Source organism: Anabrus simplex, chromosome 4, assembly GCF_040414725.1.
Source record: "Anabrus simplex isolate iqAnaSimp1 chromosome 4, ASM4041472v1, whole genome shotgun sequence".
In the NCBI taxonomy this organism is placed as follows: Eukaryota; Metazoa; Arthropoda; class Insecta; order Orthoptera; family Tettigoniidae; genus Anabrus; species Anabrus simplex.
In genome coordinates, this window is record NC_090268.1 from 211,933,416 (window position 1) to 211,959,012 (window position 25,597).

Here is a 25,597-nt window from a genome sequence, read left to right on the forward strand (position 1 = left end):
AAATTCTTTACGTTTCGCTGAGATTTGCACCGTATCAGCAGAAGAGAAAACACGGCTGCTGGTGTTGGTGGTGATTATTGTTTTAGGAAGAAGTAAAACTAGGCAACCATCCCCTAAATAACAGAATTCACAGAGAAACAATGGAAGGAATACGACATTTCAAAAAATGAAGGTACAGCTCAAAGAAAGACAAAGGCCACGAAGGGCGTCAAAATGAAAGACTTCCTAGGTCTCGAATTCTCTAATACCGTCGGGCTCAGAAAAGGACAAGAGGTGGCCAAGGGAGGCCAGACAGGATAGATGAAAGTGAGAAGCCTGGCGCAAGTAAGTGGAAGCAATGCCAGGACTCAGCTAAGGGCCGGGCCCCGTGGTCACACACCGACGCTCGCAAACTGAGAGCCCCTGTGGCCTTTTTCAGTCGCCTCTTACGGCAGACAGGGGATAGAAAACATACGTGTCCATGACGAAGACTTCTCTAACAGTACAGGCATAGATCTAAACACATTTTGATTATATGATTGCAGACTGCACATTATTTTGTCGTATAACATTATTGAGCAAAACTCGTAAAAAAAAGCATTGTTTTTTGCCATATCATAAGAGTTTTAGACGTTCTACGAATAGGATGCCAAGAATGCCAAGTGGTTTGGTTTCTGACTGGTTACTTTCAATTGTCTTTGACTACAAAGAAATTTGAATATTTCTCGAGCAGCAACTTGTGAACATAGAAAGGACACAGAAATGTTAGGAATCTGGCCAGTTTGCTGCTGATCTTATATGTAAATGTTGGGCAATGCTTAATTTCCTTTCTCTTAAGTTTCCACGTTTTTATTTCATATTTAGGTATTTTTAGGGCGTAAAATGTGGAATTTTTCTGATAGGGCCTAACAGAAATCGCATCACTACATATAACACACTGAATGCTTCCGTTTACAGATGAAGTTCGCTCTTGTTTTCGTCGCCATCGTCGGCCTCGCCTGTGGAGCCGTCTTGCCACGCGGTAAGTGTCCTATAGCATTATTTGCTGTACGAAGTAGAGTCATTAAGTTCGTGAACTGGCCCTCTGGTGTCGCTGTCGTGCACTACAGCTGAGATGTTGCACCACGGGATGTTGCCGTGACAGTTCTTCGCTAGCCCCAGCAAGAAGCTGTTGCGTGCATTCGTTATAAGCAGGAATACGGGCGAGAATATCCTGGTATGAGCAACGGGCAAATTTCAAGTTCCGCTAATAGTTAGACAAATTTTCTAGTGAAACGTTTGAGATGATCAAGTCGAAATCGCCCGGATCACCACAGCGGGAAAAAGACGCGAAGAGGCAGGTCAAAAGACAATGTGATCCTTGAACTGTTAGGAGCTTGAGGTGGAGCGTTTCGGTACAGTTTGCCGGTACACGGCACATGGGGCTGTAACTGCGCAGTAGAAAGAACTCCGTGAGGGGAAAAAGGACGCGAAAAGGCAGGTCAAAGACAATGTGATCCTTGAACGGTTAGTGCCAGTCCATGAACATATTGACTCTAGTACGTATATAGTAGGGTTGGGCAGACCGGAGCAGTCAGTTGTTCCTGAACATCGGGAGCTTGAGGTGGAGCGTTTCGGTAGTGTGCCGGTACACGGCACACGAGGCTGTAACTGCGCAGTAGAGAGAACTCCGCGAGGCAATATAACATGCTCCGCGGACGCGCGAAAGGGATGCTGTAACGGACGTGCTGTGTGTAGTTACGGCCCAGGATAAAGCTGCACGGAACGTGAAGGAACAGTTGGAACACTGAAATTCGCGCCCAATACTCACGTTTAAAGGCTGCTTTTAAATTAAGAATGTTTCGGTCAATATGAAATATACATACCACGGTTACAATGGCAGTACAGTTGTTTAAAAGTAACTAATCAAAGGATATTTTCACCAGTTGAATGTATCGGCATGTATTGTCAGTAATTAGTGCCAGGATAAAACTTCACAGCACGTGAAAAAGCAGTTGGAACTCTGAATGAATTACACACCCAAAAAATCATGTCTAAATTTTGTTTTTATGATACGAATGTTTTCATTCACTCTGAAATACAACTGCTACAATTACACTGGCAGTACATGTATTTAGAAATGACACACTGTTTTTTCACCAATTAAAAGCATACTCGCACAGTTGAAACATTCATCAGTACTATATGTATGTACACAATATACTAGCGGAACACAAAAATAAAAATTAACGCATACAAGCAAAACACGGAGATTAAAAATTAAACACTATATACAAGGGGGACTGGAGATTAAAAATAAAACGACACAAGCAGAACACGAGTATAAAACTTAAACACAATATAATATACAAGTAGAAAAAGAAAATAAGAACTGTGGGATGTTTAAGTTTAAAATGTCTTTTCATAGTGCGGGTGGAAGATCCCTTTGCAGACAAAATAGAAGAACATAAATTGCATTTCACTCTGTCCGGGTTTATTCAAGTAAAAAAGTCTTCAACAGGATTCCGATGCGACATTTTGCAAAGATTACCGTCTTTCGTACGGTTACGTTACTAGGCTTCAGTGAAAACACTCTTACAAAATAGATGAAAAAACAAAACATTACGTTATTCGCATGTACCGAAGGCCAGTTGCCGGTGCAACGGAACTCACAGAACAAAGAGTATGCGATTATGTGACGGAACACGAAACACTCCAGCACCGGGCGACACACAGGCCGTATTGATACTTAGCTAGTAGGCGGAGGACAGTGCATAATGGCGCTTCTGACGGGACAGCGAGTGACTGTCTCAGTCTCGCTTGAGAATGATGATGCTTCTTGTTTAAAGGGTCCTAACATCGAAGGTCATCGGCCCCTAATGGAACGAGATGGACGACATGGTTATGAAGTAAAAATTTTAAAATGTATCCACTGACTAGATTTTTAAAAAAATGGTGATGAAGAAAAAAAGAGTATGAGATTAAAACAATAAGTGGATCTAATTCACAATGCCTTATTTCAAATAAAATACGAGAAGTAAGGAGAAGTAAGGAGGACATAAAATGCAGACTAGCACAAGCAAGGAAGAGCTTTCTTAAGAAAAGAAATTTGCTCACTTCAAACATTGATATCGGAATTAGAAAAATGTTTTTGAAGACTTCCGTGTGGAGCGTGGCATTGTATGGAAGTGAAACATGGACGATAACTGACTCAGAAAGAAAGAGAATAGAAGCTTTTGAAATGTGGTGTTACAGAAGAATGCTGAAGGTGAAATGGATAGATCGAATCACGAATGAAGAGATACTGAATCGAATTGGTGAGAGGAGATCGATTTGGCTAAATTTGACGAGAAGAAGAGATAGAATGATAGGACACATCTTAAGACACCCAGGACTTGTTCAGTTGGTTTTTGAAGGAAGTGTAGGGGGTAAGAACGGTAGGGGTAGACCAAGATATGAATATGACAAGCAGATTAGAGCAGATGTAGGATGCAGTAGTTACGTAGAAATGAAAAGGTTAGCACAGGATAGGGTGGCATGGAGAGCTGCATCAAACCAGTCTATGGACTGATGACTCAAACAACAACACGAGAAAATACAGGTAACCACGGAATAATGCATTGGCTGGATTACAGATTATATATATAATTCACGTCAGACGTTAAAATAACACCTTAAAATACGCAACACAAACTAAAATGAAGTGAATGGGAAAAAAGCGCAATTACCGCAAATACACTAGGACAAAGGACATCATCACACACGATAAAAAAAAGACAACTATCCCTCATAAAACGGATGACGAGGACTGCTGACTGTTCGTCACCTCGCAGGATAATGGAGATTGTACTCGGGAGAGGTTAAGCCTACGGCGCAGATAGACCAGGTCCACACACTCCCTAAGGATGTGTACCACGGTAACATGATCGCTGCAAGTACATACCGGTGGGGTTTCTCCTCTCAATATATGGGAGTGAGGACACCGTGGCCGATCTGAAGACAACACATACCACTGCTTCCCTCCGCGAAGCCGCAGAGAAGTCCTCCATACATACGTTGTTCTTTGTATCCCTCTCAGCTTATTTGGAAGTGGAATGGCCGGCCACTCCATTCCCCAATGGGACATAACCAGACGTTCCAGGTGAGTGCGAATATCACTTGCTGGAACCTTGTAAGGCAATGGGAGCAGTGTAACTGCCACCTTGGCAGCCTTATCTGCTTATTCACTTGCCTCTACACCCATGTGGCTTGGGAGCCACATAACGTGACTCTGGGGCGGGCACCCGAACACCCGATCAACAGGTCCTGGATCCGCTGCACCAAAGGGTGCCGAGGGAAACAGGTACCGATAGACAGTAGCGAGCTCAAGGAGTCAGAAACAGAAGAAAATGTCGGCCCCCATCGGATAGTGCGAAAAGAAACCTATCATTGTCGACAACGAACACAAAGATCACCTTCGATTCTGTCCTTGAACCATCCTGGTAAACGACGACTGAACCTGGATATCGGCCAACAACGGACAGGATAAATCGAAGGGTCCATATTTTCCTTCAGGCTGTGTGCATGTCCAGGATGATCTCAGGCCGTCCTGCTACCCACAGAGGTACACCACTTGGTTGTCTAACAAGGCAAGGAACCGAAGGTACGTTAAACAATCTGTTACTGCTATCGAAGCATATTTCGACCAGCCGCGTTGCTCGAGGACAAGCAGCGTACAGTTCACGGTGTCCACTGTTGAATACGCAAAGATATATCGGGTGAAGTGGCATCTGTCGCAAATTTGCAGCATACGACAGAAGGAGCTGCGTGCCTCAGGTGTAAAGGTGGCACACCAGTTTAAGCGAGCAGGCAGCTACGGGGCTTGTACGAAAAGTTCCCGTTGCCAACCTAACCCCGATGTGGTGGATGTTATTCAGCATCGCAAGCACGCTTGATCTTGCTGAGCAATATGCTGCACTGTCGTAGTCGATGATGATGATGATGCTTGTTGTTTTAAGGAGCCTAACGTCGAAGGTCATCGGCCCCTAATGGAACGAGACGAACGACATGAGATATGAAGTTAAAATTTTAAAACGTATCCACTGACTAGAGTTTAAAAACACAGGTGATGAAGAAATGAGGGTGAGATTAAAACATTCAGTGGATCTAATACGCAATGCCTTACTTTCTAATAAAATAAGAGAAAATACGAAACAAAGGAATAAGGCATTGCCTGCTGGTACAAATATATACACATATATTACGTTGGACGTTAAAATAACACATTAAAATACGCAACACAAACTTAAATGAAGTCAATGGGATAAAAGCGCAAATGACACAAAACACAAGGACAAAGGACATCAACAGACCACTATCCCTCATAAAACGGATGACGAGGTCTGCTGACTGCTCGTCATCTCGCAAGATAAGGAGATGGTACCCGGAAGGTTCAGACTACAGCGCAGATCGACCAGGTCCACACACTCCGTAAGGATGTGTACCACGGTAAGATGGTCGCCGTAGGTACACACCGGAGGGGGTTCACCTTTCAAAAGATGCGAGTGAGTCAAGATACCGTGGCCGATCCGAAGACGACATAATACCACGGCTTCCTTCCGCGAAGCCCGAAGGGAAGTCCTCCATACCTTCGTTGTTCCTTTTATCTCTCTCAGCTTATTGGGAAGTGGAATGGCCTGCCACTCCATCTCCCAATGGGACATAACCAGATGTCTCAGCTGAGAGCGAATATCACTTGCTGGAACCTTGAAAGACAACGGGGGCAGTGTAACTGCCTCCTTGACAGCCTGATCTGCTAACTAGTTTCCCTGTATGCCCATGTGGCTTGGGAGCCACAGAAACGTGATTCTGGTGCCGGCATCCGAACACACGGCCAGCAGGTCCTGGATCCGCTGCACCAGAGGGTGCCGAGAGAAACAGTTACCAATAGACAGTAGCGAGCTCAAGGAGTCAGTACACACAAGAAAGTGTCGGCGCTCATTGTACAGTGCGTACCGCAGAGCTGCACAGATAGCATAGAGCTCTGCTGTGTACACACTACAAGTTTCCGGGAGAGCAAAAAGGAGCCTATCATTGTCGACAACGAACGCACAGCCCACCTTCGTATCTGTCCGTGAACCATCCCTGTAGGCGACGACTGAACCTGGATAGCGGGCAACAACGGACAGGTAGAACCTCCGATAAATCAAGGGGTCCGTGTTTTCCTTCGGGCCAGTGTGCAGATCCAGGATTATTTCAGGTCGGCGTCCGACCCACGGAGGTACCCCACTTGGTTGTCTGACAATGCGAATAACTGAAGGTACATCATACAATCTGTAACTGCTATTCAAGCGTACTCCAAACGGCCGCGTTATTCGACGACAAGCAGCGGACAGCAAACGGTTGCCATGGTTGAACACGCAAGGATAGCTCGGATGAAGTGGCATCTGTCGCAAATTTGCAGCATACGAAAACAGCATTTGCTGGCGCCCCAGGTGTAAAGGCGGCACACAATACTCAGTAAACAGGCTGGCGATTGGGCTTTTACGAACAGCTCCATTCGCCAAACTATCCCCGCCGTGGTGGATGCTGTTCATCTTCGCAAGAACACTTGGTCTTGCTGAACTATATGCAGCACTCCCGTAGTATAACCTCGATAAGATGTGTGCCCTGTAAAATCGTAGGAGCACCGCGCGGTCAGCCCCCCCAAATAGTGGTGCTAAGAAACTCCTCAAGAGATTCAGCCTCTTGGTGCATTGCACTTTTAGCTGCCGCACGTCTGGCTCCCACGACAATTTGCTATCAAAAAGGAGCCCAATAAATCGATAAGTGTCAACAACAGGAAGAGCAACATTTCCTAGATAAATTTCAGGACGAAGGTGAAGAGTACGTTGACGACAAAAGTGGACAACAGAGGTCTTCGCGGTGAAAACCGAAAGCCATGTTCTAAGGTCCACTGCTCCACTCTCCTAACAGCTTGCTGTAATTTTCGCTCTGCAACTGCGATATTACGCGAGTTATAGTGCGGTGCAAAATCGTCAACATACAGCGACGGTATTACTGCTGAACCAGCACCAGCGATAGTACCGTTTATAGCAATCGCGAACAGAGAGGCACTAAAACCGATCCCTGTGGGACTCCATTTTCTTGAACGTGGTATTGCGAATACATCCTCCCTACTCGGACATGGAATAGACGGAGGGATAAAAAATTCGCAATAAATACCGGCAAGTTACCCCGGAATTTCCATTGATGCAGGACTGAAAGGATACCATAATGCCATGTGGTATCGTAGGATTTCTGTAAGTGAAGGGAAACAGGCACCAATTGCTGTTTTTGGAGAAACGCATCCTACATAGGACTCTCCAGGCGTACCAGGTGGTCAGTGGTCGATCGAGCGGCTCGAAATCCACACTGGTACTCGGAAAGGGGTCCTTGTTTCTCCAGACACCACACAAGTCGGCGATTTACCATCCTCTCAAATAGCTTATACATGCAGTTAGTAAGACAAATAGGTCTGTAGCTTCGTGCATACTTAGGATCATTGTCAGGCTTGAGGACAGGAATTATTATTGCCTCTCGCCACTGAGACGGAAAATACCCTTCCCCCCACAGATTCGGTTGAACACACGAAGGAGATACAGAAGACTGTCCTCACTAATGTGTTTCAACATCTGGTTATGGATACTGTCTGGTTCAGGAGACGTTTTATTGCAAAGCGCTAAGGCGCTGCGGAATTCCCACTCCGTAAAGGGCACGTGAAAGTCCTCTGAAGCTTGCGTGGCAAAACTGATGTGATGACATTCTGCCTCTCGCTTCAGAGCGAGGAAATCGCGATGATAATTCCCGGAGCCGGCCACATCCGCGAAATGGCTAGCTAGATGGCTAGCAATCGTGAGTATTTCAGTGACGATATTGCCTGCAATGGAAATTCCCGGTACATAAGATAATCCTTGGATACTCGAAATACGTCGAAGATTAGTCCACACTTGCGATGATGGAGTTTGTGACGTCATAAACGACACATATCTCTCCAACGAAGTTTTCTCACTTAGGCGAATAAGAAAACGCTTCTTAGCGCGGAGTTGTTTAAATGTTACCAAGTTGGTCACAGTAGGCTATCTACGATAACGTTTATGAGGGCGACGACATTCTTTGAGTGCTATGCGATTTTTTCGTTCCATAAAGGTACGAGGTTTTGGCGAGGAATCCCTGAGAAAGAAAGACGACATGGACTCCTCAGCAGCAAGAATAACATGTGTGATGTAAGTTATTTCCTCGCGTCTGATGTGTATTTTGGCCAATCAGCATGTTTAAGAATCCATCGACGGACTTTTGTTTCAAAAATGTAAGGATGATAACAAAATGGCCACTGTCACAGAGATCATTGTGTGTATTCCACCTAAACGCGGAACCTACGTTTGGCTGCATCGACTTACGTCTATGCCAGAATATGTGCCGTAATATATGTTCCGAGGTGTCTGTGGAGCAGCGGAGGTGAAAGAAGATGCCGGGCTGAATGGGTCTAACTACCAAGCCGAGATATTAATTAAAATTTCATTAAATGTTATATTTTCGAAAATAGGAAATCTTAAAAATTTTCACACAGAATTTCAAAATTTAACAAATAACAAGAAGTCAACAAATAACCGACAATCAGGTACAAGACCAGGAAAGAACAAGATTTAGAGACAATTTAACATTCTGGAATTCGAGCCCCAAGTTTTACGATTTATGAGCTCTCAGCTCACAAGCACATATTTGCCAAAGGGCAGAAAACCCCTAATAACCTGTAGCACTTGCTCCCACCGAGCAATGTCAAGCCTCCTAGAGGCACATATCCAAATACTTTAAAGAGCTGACCCGCTCTCAGTTTTCCAAGCCTATTAAAGGCAATACCAGGCTAAATTGCCATCAAGGCACAGCATACACAAAATGAAACGGAGTATCTTGTACCCAACCTACCTGGCCTTGGTAGAAAAAGAATAGGTTAATTAACTGGCCCAAAATGCAAAGATGAATGCAGGCGTGAATTCGCACTCCTACATGTAACTTCTTCAAACCTAAGAGGCACTAGGCGATGAAACAGGGGCTATTCCCAAACTATGGAGGTGACTCGTATACTGAATAAATTTAACACATGAAGGAGGAGTAGAATATCGGTTAGTAAAACGTAGTCACCTCAAATCAAAATGAAGGGGAGATCGAGAGGGTAAAGCACTCTCTATCCCCGATTTACAGTTAAAAGGTGTATGAAGTTTTTACATAAACTGAAAGAAATGTACATGTTTATAGAGTTGGGTTACATGGTAAAGGTTTCGGACCTTCTACGCGGGTTAAACTGCTGAGCTAGCAAGAAATAAAGATCTTAAGCGGCCATTACCTTACTGAAGAACTGCTGTCTGAAGAAGGAGGCGCTTCCCGCCTCCTGCTACACGTCCATACACTGAGTTAGATGTTGATGAATTGGCCGAGAGACAAGAAGATTAAGAGTTTCTATATCCTCGGGGAAGATTCGAAACCTTTCATGAATAATTAAGACACACCCACAGGCTTTTAATGGCTACAGTACACAGTTACACACAAAATCGAAGAAGACATCTATGATTGGTGGGAAATTAATTACAGAAATTCTGGATTGGCTAAGTTCAAACCTGGCGGAAAGAAAGATTAATCTTGCCAACCCACAAATGAAAGAACGAAATTTAGCAAGGGCAAAACTTATGAGTACAAAATTTCTTCACTTCGCACCAGGGTGCATGATCACAGTTCTTATGCAGTGACATCTATGAGAGGATGTTCAAACTTCTTGATAAATAATAAACAAAAACACGTCGAAATGCAAATAGTGACATTTCCAGAGGAAAAGTTTAAGCAGATCTAGTTTAAAGTTCAGAGTTTCTCCTGTAGAGGAGTACTTTAAGGCGGAAAATTCAAATGTGCGGCGTAAAGGTGTACCACCCGGTACAATCTACACTAAAGTGAGTTGGTTCCCCTGTGTTCAAAATACATAAACCCAGCTCTGTAACTAATCTTTTCAGCTCTCGACCCCGGGGGCAAGGCGTCCCAGAGCCCCATATAGGGTGATGGACGTTAAAATTTCCCAACAAGAGGAAGGGAGGTGGAAGCTGATCTATTAGATCAGATTTTAAGAGGCTGGCCTGGTGGAAATAAACGTTACACACTGTTGCTATAACAAGCAGGGGTACCCGCACTGCAATTGCTTCAAGTGGGGTTCTTAGAGGAACCTCATCGCTATAGGTATCAGAACGAACAAAAATACCCACGCCACCAAACGCCTGGTGGGCATAATATCTATCGTTCCGTCGAGCAGAGCTTGACATTTCTCAAGACCGAATGATGACCTGGTCTGAAGTTTGTATCCGTAATACAGGCTATACTCGCTGCGTACTCACTAATGAGCTGATGTAGCTCAGTAGGTTGCCTGTCATAACCGTTACAATTCCACTGTAACTGTGCCGTAGTGTGGACTATTAAAGGAGTGTTAGGTTATGAGCGACAATATGCTTGTAAGCCTAAACACTATCAACAACTTCATCCCTAGCTGTAAATGACGCGCGACATCCATCCCGTCATTGACAGACGGCGGGGAAGACGCCCAGAACTTCTACACTTTCCGGGTGAGGAAGTTCCCCTGCGAGGGTCGAGCACAGGTTTTAGAGCAGGAATACTTGCTGGTGCAGACTCATACCCTCCCAACGGAGTGCATGATTTCTCTTTCAAAGGGGATGTGCGAGAGCGCCCGGTAAGGGCATTATTCTTCGCCGCCTTCTTTCCGGGTTTAGACCGGCTAGGAGTTGGTTTTCCAGCCCTTCTCGACGATGCCACTTCCGCCGCCTGGGGCACGGCTCTCGCAGAACACTTAGGGGGAGGGAATTAGCCTTCTTCCCTTGCTGTGCCGGCTAGCAGTTCTAAGCTTGTAGTTGGTCGAAGGTGGGGTGTTCCCCTCTTCGAGCTTTTACTCTTTGCGACGTTGCTCTGTGGAGCAACAGTCGCCTTGGGCGCAGCGATCAGCACAGGTGACGATGTCGTAAATGATGAACCTGGAAGACTCTGAGCTATCATGCTATAGTCGACTGTACGGGCAGGTGTATTCGTGGAATTAAACTTACGGCGCGCTTCCTGGTATGAAAGACCATCCAGGGTTTTGGTCTTTTTCTCACTCAGATACATCGGACAGTTCCGATCCGGAGGAGAATGAAAACCAGAGCAGTTAGTGCACTTGTACGGAGCTGTGCACTCCTCCGCGCCGTGAGCTACTTCGCTCACATATACCACAGACAGACGGATTCAAACAACGAGATACCATATGTCCGAATCGCTGGCATTGATAGCATCGCATAGGAGGCAAGATGTACGGCAACGATAAATTGTTAACTTGACTTTCCCTGATAACAGTGACAACTTGAAAGAAACAATGAAGGCACCAGTGGCAACGTCTTCGCCGTTGACTTCGCGCGTAATGCGCCGGACGTGTGTAACGCCACGGTTCTTCATGTCATCCATCAACTTGTCGTCGGTATTCAAAGTAAGATCGCGGTGAAAAATGACTCCGTGAACCAGATTCAAGGATTTGTGCTCCACTTTGACGGGGATTTCGCCAAAGTGATCGCATTTGAGCAACTGATCAGCTTGCAGTACTATACGAGTCTTCAATAGCAAACTAACTTTGCGCATTTTCTTGAGATCCTCAAGTTCGCCGTAGACGCCTTCAATGTGTCTACTAAAACGGATCAACTTTACCAGCTTAAAATCATGCCCATCGGTTATGGTAGCGACCAGAAACCTAGGGAAGCTGTATCCCAGTCCTTCACGCTGCGCATGTTCCCAGGGAGTTGAACCTGTCATGGAACAAAAGTTAAAGACTTCGGTGGGGGACCACCTTGGGAGAGGCGACTTCGTTTCGAATCCATGCCCGAAAACCTCCTCCCCGAATGCCAACCACTCCGATCAGGGGTCTCTGTAGCCGAACCAAGGAGCCAAGGCAATACCGACCTGGTCGTAGCAGGTACTGCCCGGGGTCCGATGTTGGACGATGCCTAATACGGGCTGACTGAGGCAATGAGCACTAAGACTCCCTTCCTCCACTCACCCGCAATAGCATGTACCCATAACGTGTACAGAGCACTAAATATAGCGAGAAAAAGAATAAATACTAAATAATAATATGTCCTCCTGGCATTCGGCTGTGCGGGGACCTGTGTTTTCAGGCGGATACTACTACCAGGGTACATGGCGCTCCCACCCGCAAGATTCCTGGGTGGTCAATTGCGGGCTTTTGGGCGTAATCGCAGACGTAAGAGGCCAATCCCCGAGCAGCACGTACATGACCCTTTTAGTCGCCTCCTACGACAGGCAGGGATTACCTGTGAATGTATTCAGCCCCTCCCATCCACAGGAGGTCCACCATATTATACCAAACCGCATTCCATATCCGCGCCTAAGTCGCCCCTTTTAGTCGCCTCTTACGACAGACAGGGGATACGGCGTGTGTATTCTACATGTGCGTCCTCCACCCGCAGTGGGTTCGCTTGAGAATTTTTCGATACATTTGACACTCGGTGTTCCGGAACAGTGGAATAGAACTCTGCACCGAAAAAGGGACATAGTGCGCAACCCTAGTACATTCATTACATTGCACTTAGCACTGTCGCCCGGGTGGCAGATTCCTTACCAGTCGTTTACCAATATTTTCTCAAATAATTTGAAGGAACTTGGAACTTTTTTAAACATTTCCCTTGATAAATTATTACAATCCTTAATTCCTTTTCTTGCGAATGAATGCTTGTGCCAGTTAGTCCTCTAGCTGATGATGCTCGTTGTTTTAAGAGGACAAACATCTAGGTCTTCGGCTCCCTAAAATTAGCCCTCCAGTATTCCAACTTTTATACCTGTGAAAACTCCATTCATGCTTCCTCGTTTACTAATATCATTCGACGTCATCCCTCCACTAACAGCCCGGAATATACCGCTTAGTCGAGCAGCTTGCCACCTTACTAAAAAAAAATTACCACATTTCCATGTTTTAATATCATACTTTAGGCATAAGTGCATGCATATTTCCATCTTTTTCAGGATCCCAAGCCGGATCCCAACAGATAACACAGTTTTGCCTCTCTCGAATTTCCTGCATGACACTTTCACTGGTTTTGTTCTCCAACCAACCTATGTTCCACATTCTTCCCCAGACCTACATTTCAAATACCTTTGGTCATTTGCGAACTTGATTGTTAATTTTCAAGATCTACATCCATAAAAAAACCAATTTTACAGTTTGCACTATCGCACCGACAGAGATGTCTTATGACGACGATGGGATAGGAAAGGGCTAGGTGCTTAGAAACAACCGAACCGATAGATATATCCGCTCTAGGTTTCCACGGAGCTCATTTTATCCTTGTTATAATTACGCTTAAACTCTTACATTAAATCACCATGCGATGACTTTCTTTCAGAGCCCCGTGACATCCACCAAGACATCCAAGATTTCTTGGCCATCATCCCCACTGACGACATCATCTTCATCGTCTTGCACCACTTGGCTAACGATCCTGAATTCTGGAACGAAATCGGCTACTTCGGGTCTGATGAATTCATTCAGGCTCTTACTGTCATTGAGGGCAAGCAGGAACTCAAAGCCGTAAGTAAAAGTAGATCCTTAAAATCTTTTGTCGTTGTACGTTAAATCAAAGGCACACAGTCATTTCCTCACTCACTCGCTCGCTTACACAGCTGGTGACACAACTGTTTACCGATTCTCCAGTAGGATGATGATGGTGGTGACGACGACGACATGTTTTACGGGGCCACACAGGTTATCGCCCCTGATGACGAACTGAAATGAATTATAAAAAACATTTCCCCACTGGAAATAATGATAATATAAGTGTAAATAAAATAGTCAGAGAGGCTAATGATCGATACCTAATAAAATAGAGACAACGTAGTCCAGACACTGCAAAAAGATCGGGCATGCGCAAATAGGATATGGGAGCGGTTATGTGTCGCTGTTATCCATGTGTAGTACGTAGTCGACGGGCATCACGTTGGGAGCTGATGATGATGCTTGTTGTTTTAAGGGGCCTACAGCCAGGTCATCGGCCCCTAATGGCACGAGATGTAGCGAAAGACACGATAATTAAAATTTAAAAACATATTTACTGACTAGAATTTAAAATAAATGATGATGAAAAATGATTATGAGTTTAAAATAATCAGTGGATCTAATTTGCAATACAGTATTCTTTAATAAAATTATATAAAATATTGATTACAATGGAATAAGGCATTGCCTTGAAATACAGAGGGGCTGCCTGGCCGAGGCGGTAAAGGCGTGCTCGGTTCACCCGAAAGGATGTGGGTTCGAATCCCCGTCAGGAAGTCGTAAAATTTAAGAAACGAGATTTCTACTTCCGGAAGTGCATATGACCCTGAGGTTCACTCAGCTTACACCAAAAATGAGTAACAGGTTAATTCCTGGGGAGCAAAGGCGGCCGGGCGTAGAGCTAACCACTCTACCCCATCATGTGCCGAGGTTAACAATGGAGGAAGCCTTTACCTCCCATTCCTCCAAGGGCCTTCATGGCCTGTACGGAGGTGACTTTGCTTTGCTTGAAATACAGAGATAGACCTATATCATTCACGTTAAAAGTTAAAATAACACATTACAGTACGCAAACACGAACTGAAATAGAATGAATCTGATAGAAGCGCAGTTAAGAAAATTACACTCATACACAATACATTATTACACATGATAAAAAAACGCCACTATCCCTTATAAAAAGGATGACGAGGTCTGCTGACTGCTCGTCATCTCATAGGATGAGAGAAATGGCACTCGGGTGTTTTAAACTACGGCGAAGAACGACCAGGTCCATGCAATCCGTAAGGTTAGATGACCGCCGCAAATACACACTGGGGGGCGTTCCCCCTTCAGTAGGTTGAAGTGCATTACTATCCCATGACCGATGCGAACACGTCCTAAGCGAAGTCATCCGTACCTTCGTAATTCCGTTTATCGCTCTCAGCTTATTTGGGAGAGGGGTGGCCTCCCACTCCACCTCCCAATGGGACATAATCAGATGTCTCTGCTAAGAGCGAATGTCTCTAGCAGGAACCATGTAAGGCAATGAGGGCAAGGTAACAGCCTCCTTGGCAGCCTTGTCAGCTAACACGTTTCCATCTACACCCATGTGGCTTGGGAGCCATGTAAACCTAATTCTGGTCCCGGCATCCTAACACCAGGCCAGCAGGTCCTGGATCCGCTGCACCCAAGGGTGCCGAGGAAAACATGTATCTATAGATACTATCGGGCTCAAGAAATTGCCGGCGCTCATCGGACAGTGTGTACTGCAGGGCTTCACAAATGCCATAGAGCTCTGCTGTGTACACACTGCATACTTCCGGTGGAGGAAAAAAGAAACCTGTTATTTTCAACAACGAACGCAGAGCCTACTCCCGCTTCTGCTCGCGAACTATCCGTGAAAACAATGACCGAATCGGGATACTGGTCAACAACAGACCGTGTTTTCCTTCGCGCCGATGTGCAAATCAAGAACGATTTTGGGTCGTCGTATTGTCCAAGGAGGTACCGTACTTGGTCATCTGACAAGACAAGGAACCGAAAGTACATCAAATAATCTGTGACTGCTATCCAAGCGTATTCCAACCTGTCGCGTTGCGCGAGCGTAAGCAGCGTATAGCGGACGGTTTCCATTGCGCAACACACGCAAGGATAGCCCAGCTGGGAGTGTTCTTGCTGTGTGGCGTTGACGTGAACATGATGATGATAATGATGATGATGTTTGTTATTCAAAAAGACCTAGCATCAAGGTCATAGGCCCCTCATGGCACTAGTCGCAATGAAATGAAAATTAACAGTTCAAAATGCAGAAAAAACGAATGATGATGAAAATGATCGTGAAACAAAAACAATCAAAAGATCCAATTCGCAATGCCTTAGATACTGGGATGATTGTTATTATCCAAAGTGGTCCAAATTCCAGCTCACCTCCCCCTCATAATGGTACTAATCACTGGTAAAGAAGAACCGTGCTGTTCCTCCTATAGTGGTATTAATTACAGGTAACGCAGGCTCATGGTGTTCCTTGCATAGTGATATTAATCACAGGTAGTGCAGACACATGGCACGTCACACATTTTGGAACCACTCGAAAGTAACTCAGACATATGGTTGATGATGATGATGATGCTTGTTGTTTAAAGGGGCCTAACATCGAGGTCATCATCCCCTAATGGTACGAAATGAAATAACAAAAAATTCAAATTCATCCACTGACTAAAATAAAAAAATGTCATGAAGAATGAACGGATGCACATGAACCCAACAAAAAAACAAAAAAAAAACAAAAACAGTGGATCAGACTCAAAAAAAGATCGTAAATAATATTGTTACTGACCAAGGGAGCACTTGTAAAGCACAATGATGTTTGATGTCTAAAGGGGTGCAAAATCAATGTCTAAGGCCCCACAGAATGGTACATGTCGCGAGTAAAGTAGAACCATGGTATTTGTCATTTTGGGGTACTGATCAAAAGTAGCGAAGACTCACGGTGGTCCACACAAGATGGTACTACTCACAAGTATTGCAATTCGTACAGGGAACGCAGACCTATGGTGTTTCTCACACAATGGCGCCGTTCATAGCCAACGCAAACCGGTAAGGTTCCTCATCTAGCTGTACTAGTCACGGGCGCCGGTATTCCCGTGGTGTTCCTCACATAGTGAGTACTAATCACAGGCAACGCAGACCCACGGTGTCCCTCATATAGTGGTACAACTCACAGGCTACGCCCAGACCCGCGGTGTTGCCCACATGGGTACAACGCACGGGTACTGGAATCCACCCGGCCAGGCTTTTTACTGCAACGAATCACAAACATATTTCGTACCATGTTAGTGATACTACTCGCAAGTATATGCAACCCATGGTGTTCCCCGCATGATGGTACGAATTAAGAGTAGTTTCATGGTTCTAATTCAATCATCCCTTGGTCGCCCCTTGTAGTCGCCTCTTACGACAGGCAGGGGATACCGCGAGTGTATTCTACATGTGCGTCCCCCACCCGCAGGGTTTGGTACGTGAGAGGTATTTTATTTCCCTCAAGTCCGCCGGCAAGCCGGTTAGGAACCTCCTATCCGCCACCTGGGACGCGCCACGTGGGAGAATCACCTCTTCCCCTGCTACGCCAGCGTAGCAGGTTCGTGGTCACACGTATATTAATCACAAGCAATGTAGACTGACGGTATACCACACATTATGGTACTACCCTAGGCAAAACAGACCCATGGTGTTCCGCACATACGTGTTCTACTCTCAGGTAACGCAGATCCATGGTGTTCCACTCTCCGGGAATTATCTCTATCAGTCGTCGAACAGTAGGCACATATGGACGAAATTATCCTAACGTGAGGATAATTGCGTCCCGATGGGTTCCACATCAACTCGCCGATGTACGGAAATGGCAGCGGAATGCACTGCCTGGTATCCAGCTGGACAGATACCGCAACGAAAGTTACTAATCAAGGGCGATGCAGAATCCTGATGATGATGATGATGATCCTTGTTGTTTTAAGGGGCCTAACATCGAAGGTCATCGGCCCCTAATGGTACGAAATGAAAGAACCAAAATTACAAAGGCATCCACTGACCAAAATAAAAAGAAAAAATGTCATGAAGAATGAATGGATGGACAGGAACACAGCAAAACACAAAACAAACAAACAAAAACAAAAACCAGTGGATCGGATTCAATAGAGAACGAAAATAACATTATTACCGACCAAGGAACCACTTATAAAGCACAATGATGCTTGGTGTCTAAAGGGGGTGCAAAATCCACGTCTAAGGCCCCACAGAATGGTACATGTCGCGAGTAAAATAGAACCATGGTATGTGTCATGTTGGGGTACTAATCAGAAGTAGCGAAGACTCACGGTGTTCCACAAAAGATGGTACTACTCACAAGTATTGTACTTCGTACAGGTAACGCAGACCTATGGTGTTTCGCACACAATGGCGCCACCTACAGCCAACGCAAACCGATGAGTTTCCTCACCTAGGGACTAGTCACGGGTGCCGGTCCCAAGGGCCCCGTGGTGTACCGCACATAGTGAGTACTAATCACAGGCAACGCAGACCCACGGTGTCCCTCATATAGTGGTACAACTCACAGGCTACGCCCAGACCCGCGGTGTTGCCCACATGGGTACAACGCACGGGTACTGGAATCCACCCGGCCAGGCTTTTTACTGCAACGAATCACAAACATATTTCGTACCATGTTAGTGATACTACTCGCAAGTACATGCAACCCATGGTGTTCCCGCATGATGGTACGAATCAAGAGTAGTTTCATGGTTCTAATTCATTCATCCCTTGGTCGCCCCTTTTAGTCGCCTCGCACGGCAGGCAGGGGATACCGTGGGTGTATTATTCGTCAACCTCCCCCACCCACAGGGGGTGTGTGTTTGGTCCGCGAGAGGTATTTTATTTCCCTCAAGTCCGCCGGCAAGCCGGTTAGGACCCCCCCTATCCGCCACCTGGGACGCGCCACGTGGGAGTATCACCTCTCCCCCTGCTACGCCTGCGTAGCAGGTTCGTGGCAGAATCCTGTGGTGTTCCTCACATAGTGGTACTAATAACAGGCAACGTAGACCCATGGTGTTTCTCCTCTAGTGGTACTAATCGTAGGTGACCCATTCTGATCACCATTCGAGCGCAGCGCTCGTCACTGTCTGTGTAACCGAGCACCCGCTCTCCCGCCACGGTGGAATGCATACGATGGTACAATAACAGGCAACGCCCTAATGCGTGGTGTGCCGCATATATAGGTACTCGTCCTAGGTAACCTAGACCCATGGTGTTCCTCACGTAATGGTTCTAATCACAGGTAGTCCCATGATTCTAATTTTATAATCCTTCGGTCGCCTCTTACGACAAGCAAAGGACCCCTGGGTGTATTCGTAAGCGTCCCCCACCCACAGTATGTTTGAAGTGAGAGTGTCAATTTCACCGTTGTAAAGCAATTTTTCAAAAGGTGATCAGCGTTCATGCATTAAAGTCGAGGTTGCCCGTGACAAAAATGCATTCATATGTTATCGAGGATTACGTTCAGCCTGTAGATAAAAAGTATTACCATGTAGGACGGTTGCATGATGGGGAAAGGCGTTCCGTGCGAGTCAGAATGAGGCTGCGGAATTGTATGATGATGATGATGCTTGTTGTTTTAAGGGGCCTAACATCGAAGGTCATCGGCCCTTAATGCAATGAGATGGATGACATGATATATGAAGTCAAAAGTTTAAAATGCATCCACTGAGTAGAGTTAAAAAAAGATGAAGAAAATGAGTATGAGCTTAAAACGATCAGTGGATCTAATTCGCAATGCCTTATTTTCCAATAAAATAAGAGAAAGTACAGGAGACAAAGGAATAAGGCCTTGCCTTGTAGTACAGATATATATATAATTTACTGTGCCCTTTTAAGGCACCCGATGCGGTATTCTTCATACTTGTTTTGTGCGCCGACTGCTCCTGTAAATAATGACATAGAAACAATACCTACCGCTCGCGTAGACTCTTCTCTCCTCAGGCGTGGTACGTCTTTCAGCTCCCTCGGGGTTGACAGGCCACAACATCGGGGGTGAGGAAATGAAAGATAGGGGTCAGCTAACTAGTAAATGACGGTACCTATAGACTGAATTAAGTGTAAATTATAAAATGATTTATTAACAAAACTGTCAAAAATGTAAAAATTGAAATTTTAATGGATTGAAATCAAATAAAATCAAATAGAATTAGTGAAATTAAAATAATATTTAAATGTCCTTTACACTAATTAATCATCCACCTTAATGACTCCGACTGAAGGTCGACAAAATTTAATAATGATGATCACCATCGAACTAAAGTTTCTCATGTACATGACACGACCACAACAGACTGCTGATCTAATAAATATACAGCCTCATCTGAATAACCACTTCTGAATACACACTTGAATCGTCCTTTCAGTGAACTGAATTTGGATAAATTATTAATTGATTAATTAATTAATTGCACTGACCTTTTAATTTAAGGACTCCCTAAGTTTGTTAACTCCAAATTCATATCGAATTGGCAACCACCTAATTATCCAGCAATACTGGTGTACAGTAACCATGTGTAAATAAAGGCAATACCATGAACACGGTATCCCTTACCGTTTTATATAACTTTGCCACACATTTAATACTTCGTGGCTGAACCAAGAAAATTATCACACCAAACACTAAGTACTAACGATCACTTATTTAGTTGATTTATACCTTATTAGCTGTGATGGTCTGGACACTGAAATAAATAAAATAAGTTAGGCTAAGTGCCAAAAATTTTATCTGAATAAATGAGTTCGACCCTTTTACAAATTATTTTTTTATCTAGTCTGCCGCTACCTGTATTTCCATTGGGAATGAATAAATTATGATCTCAACTTTGATGGAGGCGGATTCCATCTTGTTCAATTAATTAATTTGCGGCACTCATGACAGAACTTATCATTAAAGGTCGATTCATTTAACTAACTAACTTTGTAGTGGATTTCAAAAGCTTGTTAGTTACAATTGCCTTATGGCTTCAGTATACCTACTACATTGATTATTGTCTATGAACCGTCGGTGATCTATTAACCTAACACATGAAATATTTATGTACAAAATAACATGACAAATGGAGAAACAACTGCTCCAGGAGAAAATAAATGAGTTCCAAAATAACCTGACTATCCTAACTATTTACATCATTAAACCATCACAATATTTACGTACCAGCAGACGCTATAACAAAAAAATACGGTGACAAAATCCACCAAGGAAAAGAAAGCGTAAGAAACAAATCTCAAAATACACATGATCACTACCTATCAAATTTAAATACAACACGCAAAATCGTGATGTGGAAATAACACCCAAATGATTCAAATAACAACTAAGTGAATTTGACGGCAACCTCTTAATATCAGGCGTAACTGAGCATGACATTACTCCATCTTTACGGATAATAACTCTGACTATTATGTCATCAATGACCACCAATGACTTATAAACTACCCATTGTTCAGTCACTCTGTTCATGACATTACTCGGACTCTCACTTGTCTGTTTCCGAGCACCATTTTGTCCCAGGACAAATTCTTGAAATGCACAGGCTTCCCGCCTACAACTATCACACATGTCGTCGACATTTTTAACTTTGACAGTTACATTGTTTATCTCTCAATTCTATTTATTCATCACATTATTCTTATCGTAGCGCTTCTCAACATAGCCTCGCTCATATCACGCGGGCGAAATAACTTCAGTAACACACTGTGTCGTTCACATACTCGTTATTACGACACTATTATACGACATGTTCTTCAAATCTCAAATTTATCATTTCACAATTATCGCCATTAGGGACATTACTATCTCTTTATTCGTTTTCCTGATCTTATTTCATTCTCACATGCCATAAGTTATCAGAGCTGAATGTCAATGGTTTCCCTGTCTTTATCTAGCGACTGTAATAACAAGACTGCCTGCCAAATACACAGCTATCAAAATATAAGTCCAATGTACTCGCAAAGAAACAAAGTTTCGGGTTAAACACTACATCACAAAAAAAGGTATGAGACCTATCGCAAACGGTCCTCTAACACGTGGTCACGCAAACATGAAATACTAAATTGGATGCGCCATAACTAGTGCTAATTAAACATCCAAATAATGCGGCAGCATCCATAAAATCAAATGCCATCAAGTAACATTCCCAATTATTATTATTATTATTAGTATTATTATTATTATTATTATTATTATTATTATTATTATTATTACGTTAAAAATCTGCAATTACAGTAAACATGAATTATGTAATAAATATTAGGATTCCCATATGCCAAACAATAGCACACGCTAAAAAAATTGATTCAAAAATATAAGACAAAACTAACTCCTGAGAGAAGATACGAAGATTTATCTGTCATATTTATTGTATTATTATTATTATTATTATTATTATTATTATTACTGTGACGCCACGTCATTTATATCCTGAATCGTTAGATATAACTGTCTTGGCCTCACTCCTAACTCTAACTGCAAATGATATCAAAAATCTAATTATATCATCCGGTACGTGACATTATTATTTACAAGCCTACCTAAATTGCTAACCTACATTTGATCACTGATTGTTCATAGTACTCAATTATTTACATTTTAAGATAATGTTCATTGCTTTACCTTTGTGCTGGGAGGCAGAATGGGTCATCTGCCACCCTCCATTACATGGGTTTAAAGCTCCATCTTCATCGCGATGTGGATATCCAATACTTCAGGCACACGCACTGGATCCATTTTATATTTGACGTTGCACACGATACAATTTTATACAAACACACGCATTTTAAACACTCATGTGAAGAAAATACCAATTACAGCGTGTAGCACCTGAGGTATGGACGTTGAAAGTCTGGAACAAGCGACCTGCCTGCTCGCCTCTGCGGTCTCTGCTGTCAGCCCTCACAGTTTGTTTGTATAAGGGATTACTGGTCGTTCACCCTACTCTGACAATACCACTGGATCCCAGTCCTTGTACCGTTGCATTCCACTAGTAAACAATGTCACCCTCTCGTAATTAGCTGAACGAATATTCTGCTCCCAAGGTCTCAACTTAAATGTCAGTTCTATGAGACTGTGGAAATTAAATGCAATGTTCCTAGTGAAATATGGAGAAATCTTATAAGATACTACTGTCCTCCAAGATTATAACTTTTCCACGAGAATTAACGTACAAATTACATGTGACGAAAGAGAATGTTCTACAGCTACATGTCAAATTTTCAATGTTCGTCTCTGCTCCCGCCGGTCACATGACGTTATGAGTTCTTTTATGAAAGTGTCAAAGAAAAGAAATAACTATAATTGTCATTTTAAATGAAATGACTGTCTAATTATCTTCCTGTACTCCGATGTTGAATGAAAGTTCTGCCAAAAGGTTCATCTTCTGACTAAAGACTTTACTCACTCGACTGCCAAAGCCGTCTCTTAGCGCCTTCCGCAGAGTCACCTCTGTACACTGAAATTTCAAGTGAAACTGAGCACTCAGCACTCTGTTGCTGGCGGTTTTGTAAACACTCACACCCCCACCTCAAAAATAGTTCCACTGGAAGGGATGTGGCGGATTACTACGGCACCTTGGATCATTTACCACTTGTCCGTATGTCAAACGTTCAGGAGATGTAATCTAAATATTCCAACTTTTGGTCCGATTGACGTGTTGAGCTGCGCTGTCATAAATGATCGTAGATTATTAAATAAAATGAAGTGCGTCATCCGACCTATTTACTGTTGGCGTATGTCGCTTTCCCGCCATGACAGTTTGCTTCCTTGACGAAACCACTCTTCCACATAAAGTTGAAACTTAAATATTAATAGATAATTAGCCTCGCATTTGCTTGAATAATTCCTCAAATATTATTCACAGATCAGGACACCGTGTTTCGTGATGATGATGATTGTTGTTTAAACGGGCCTAACATCTAGGTCATCGGCCCCTAATGGTACGAAATGAGATGAAATGGAATGACACATTAAAAATCTAAAATTCTCCACTGACCAGAATTCAAAACCGTGAGAACGAAGAATGAATGGATGGACATGAATTTAAAACAATCAGTGGTTGCGACCCGCAATGTCTCACATTCACATAAACAGACGTGACAATATCGTATTACTGACCAAGGGACTACTGCTATAGCATAACACGGAATCGTATATGCGTGCAGTCAAAAGGGGGTCCTAAATAGCATTTATCCGCCCCTCATAACGGTACTGATCGCTATCAAAATAGAACCATGGTATTTGTTCTGTTGCGGTACTAATCAAAAGTAGCAGAGACTTGCGGCATTCCACACATTATTGTACTACTCAGAGCTTATGAAATTCGACATAATACAGACCTATGCTTTTCTCACTTTGCGGCGCCATTTACAGGCAACGCAAACCTATGGTGTTCATCACATAGGAGTACTAACCACAGGGACCTCTCCCTATCCCGTGGTGTTCCTCATATAGTGGGTACTAATCATAGGCAAGGCAGAACCATGGTAGCTATCATCCCATGGTCCTGCTCATATGGTGGTACTAATCACAGGTACTGCAAAAGCCTACCGCGCGGTGCTCCTGTGTGCTACTGATCACAAACCAATTTCGTACCTAATGTAGTGGTACTACGCACAAGTAAAAGCAACCCTTGGTGTTCTCTGCGTGGTGGTACTAATCACAAGTAATTTCATGGTTCTAATACAATCAACCCTTGGTCGCCCCTTTTAGTCGCCTCTCACGACAGGCAGGGGATACCGTGGGTGTATTATTCGTCAGCCTCCCCCACCCACAGGGGGTGTGTGTTTGGTCCGCGAGAGGTATTTTATTTCCCTCAAGTCCGCCGGCGAGCCGGTTAGGACCCCCCTATCCGCCACCTGGGACGCGCCACGTGGGAGTATCACCTCTCCCCCTGCTACGCCTGCGTAGCAGGTTCGTGGACACCGTGTTTCACTGCTATTCCTGTCACCGAAACGCGAAATACTGAATACTAATTCCCGCTAAGATGAGGCGGCAAGTTTTGTAATTTTCTGATTGGTTGAGATCTTCCCGCGCCTCGCAGCTTGGACACTACCACTTGGCTATCGAGGGGTGATAGGTATTATTGCTTTCTCCCTTGCACGCTAGGGTTGGGCACATTCCAACGTGCCGGTTCCCGTGAGAAATCCGGATAGAAAGTCTGCATTTTCCAGCGTAATAAAACTTTATTGGAGAAATCACTTAGCCAGCCCCTTCCTGTACGTGCCTTAAAGCGTATTCTGCGGATATTTTTCCAGCCAGTACGTCTCCTTGGATGGCGCTTTGTAAAATTGCAAGCTTTCCTTGTCTTCTGTATTCTTCACATATGCAAATTCCTATCATTTAATTTATGCATCTAATATGCCCATTCGATTACGGGTGCATCCACTGAGTAGAGTTTTTAAAAAAGATGAAGAAAATGAGTATGAGATTAAAACGATCAGTGGATCTATTTCGCAATGCCTTATTTTCCAATAAAATAAGAAAAAATACAGGGGACAAAGGAATAAGGCCTGACCTTGTAGTACAGATATATATATAATTTACGTTAGACGTTAAAATAACACGTCAAAGTACGCAACGCAAACTAAAATGAAGTCAATAGGATAAAAGCTCAAATGACACAAATACACTAGCACAAAGGACATCATTACTCACGATAAAACAGACCACTATCCCTCATAAAGCGGATGACGAAGTCTGCTGACTGCTCGTCATCTCGCAAGATAAGGGTGATGGTAAGCGGGAGTTTTAGACTACGGCGCAGATCGACCAAGTCCACGCACTCGGCAAGGATGTGTACCGCAGTAAGATGATCGCCGCAAGTACACACCGGAGGACGGAATTGCATTCCACAGGTCGGACGTCATTCCTCAGGTTTAGATTGACATCGTGAGTGGTCTCCCGCAGACCATCCATGGACTCTCCGGGAATTATCCGTAGAGGTTGATCTAAGTCATCGAACTGTGAGACAC

General features: G+C 43.9%; 1 protein-coding gene across 1 annotated transcript in view; it reads left to right on the forward strand.

The window, feature by feature from the left end:
* The window catches only part of LOC136871762 (uncharacterized), a 305,830-nt gene that overhangs the window by 228,810 nt on the left and 51,423 nt on the right, over positions 1 to 25,597 (forward strand). Inside the window, exons 29-30 of the mRNA XM_068227378.1 lie at positions 937 to 1,000; positions 13,413 to 13,597. Of these exons, the coding sequence (XP_068083479.1) occupies positions 937 to 1,000; positions 13,413 to 13,597 (249 nt within the window). The remainder of the gene's footprint in view (positions 1 to 936; positions 1,001 to 13,412; positions 13,598 to 25,597) is intronic.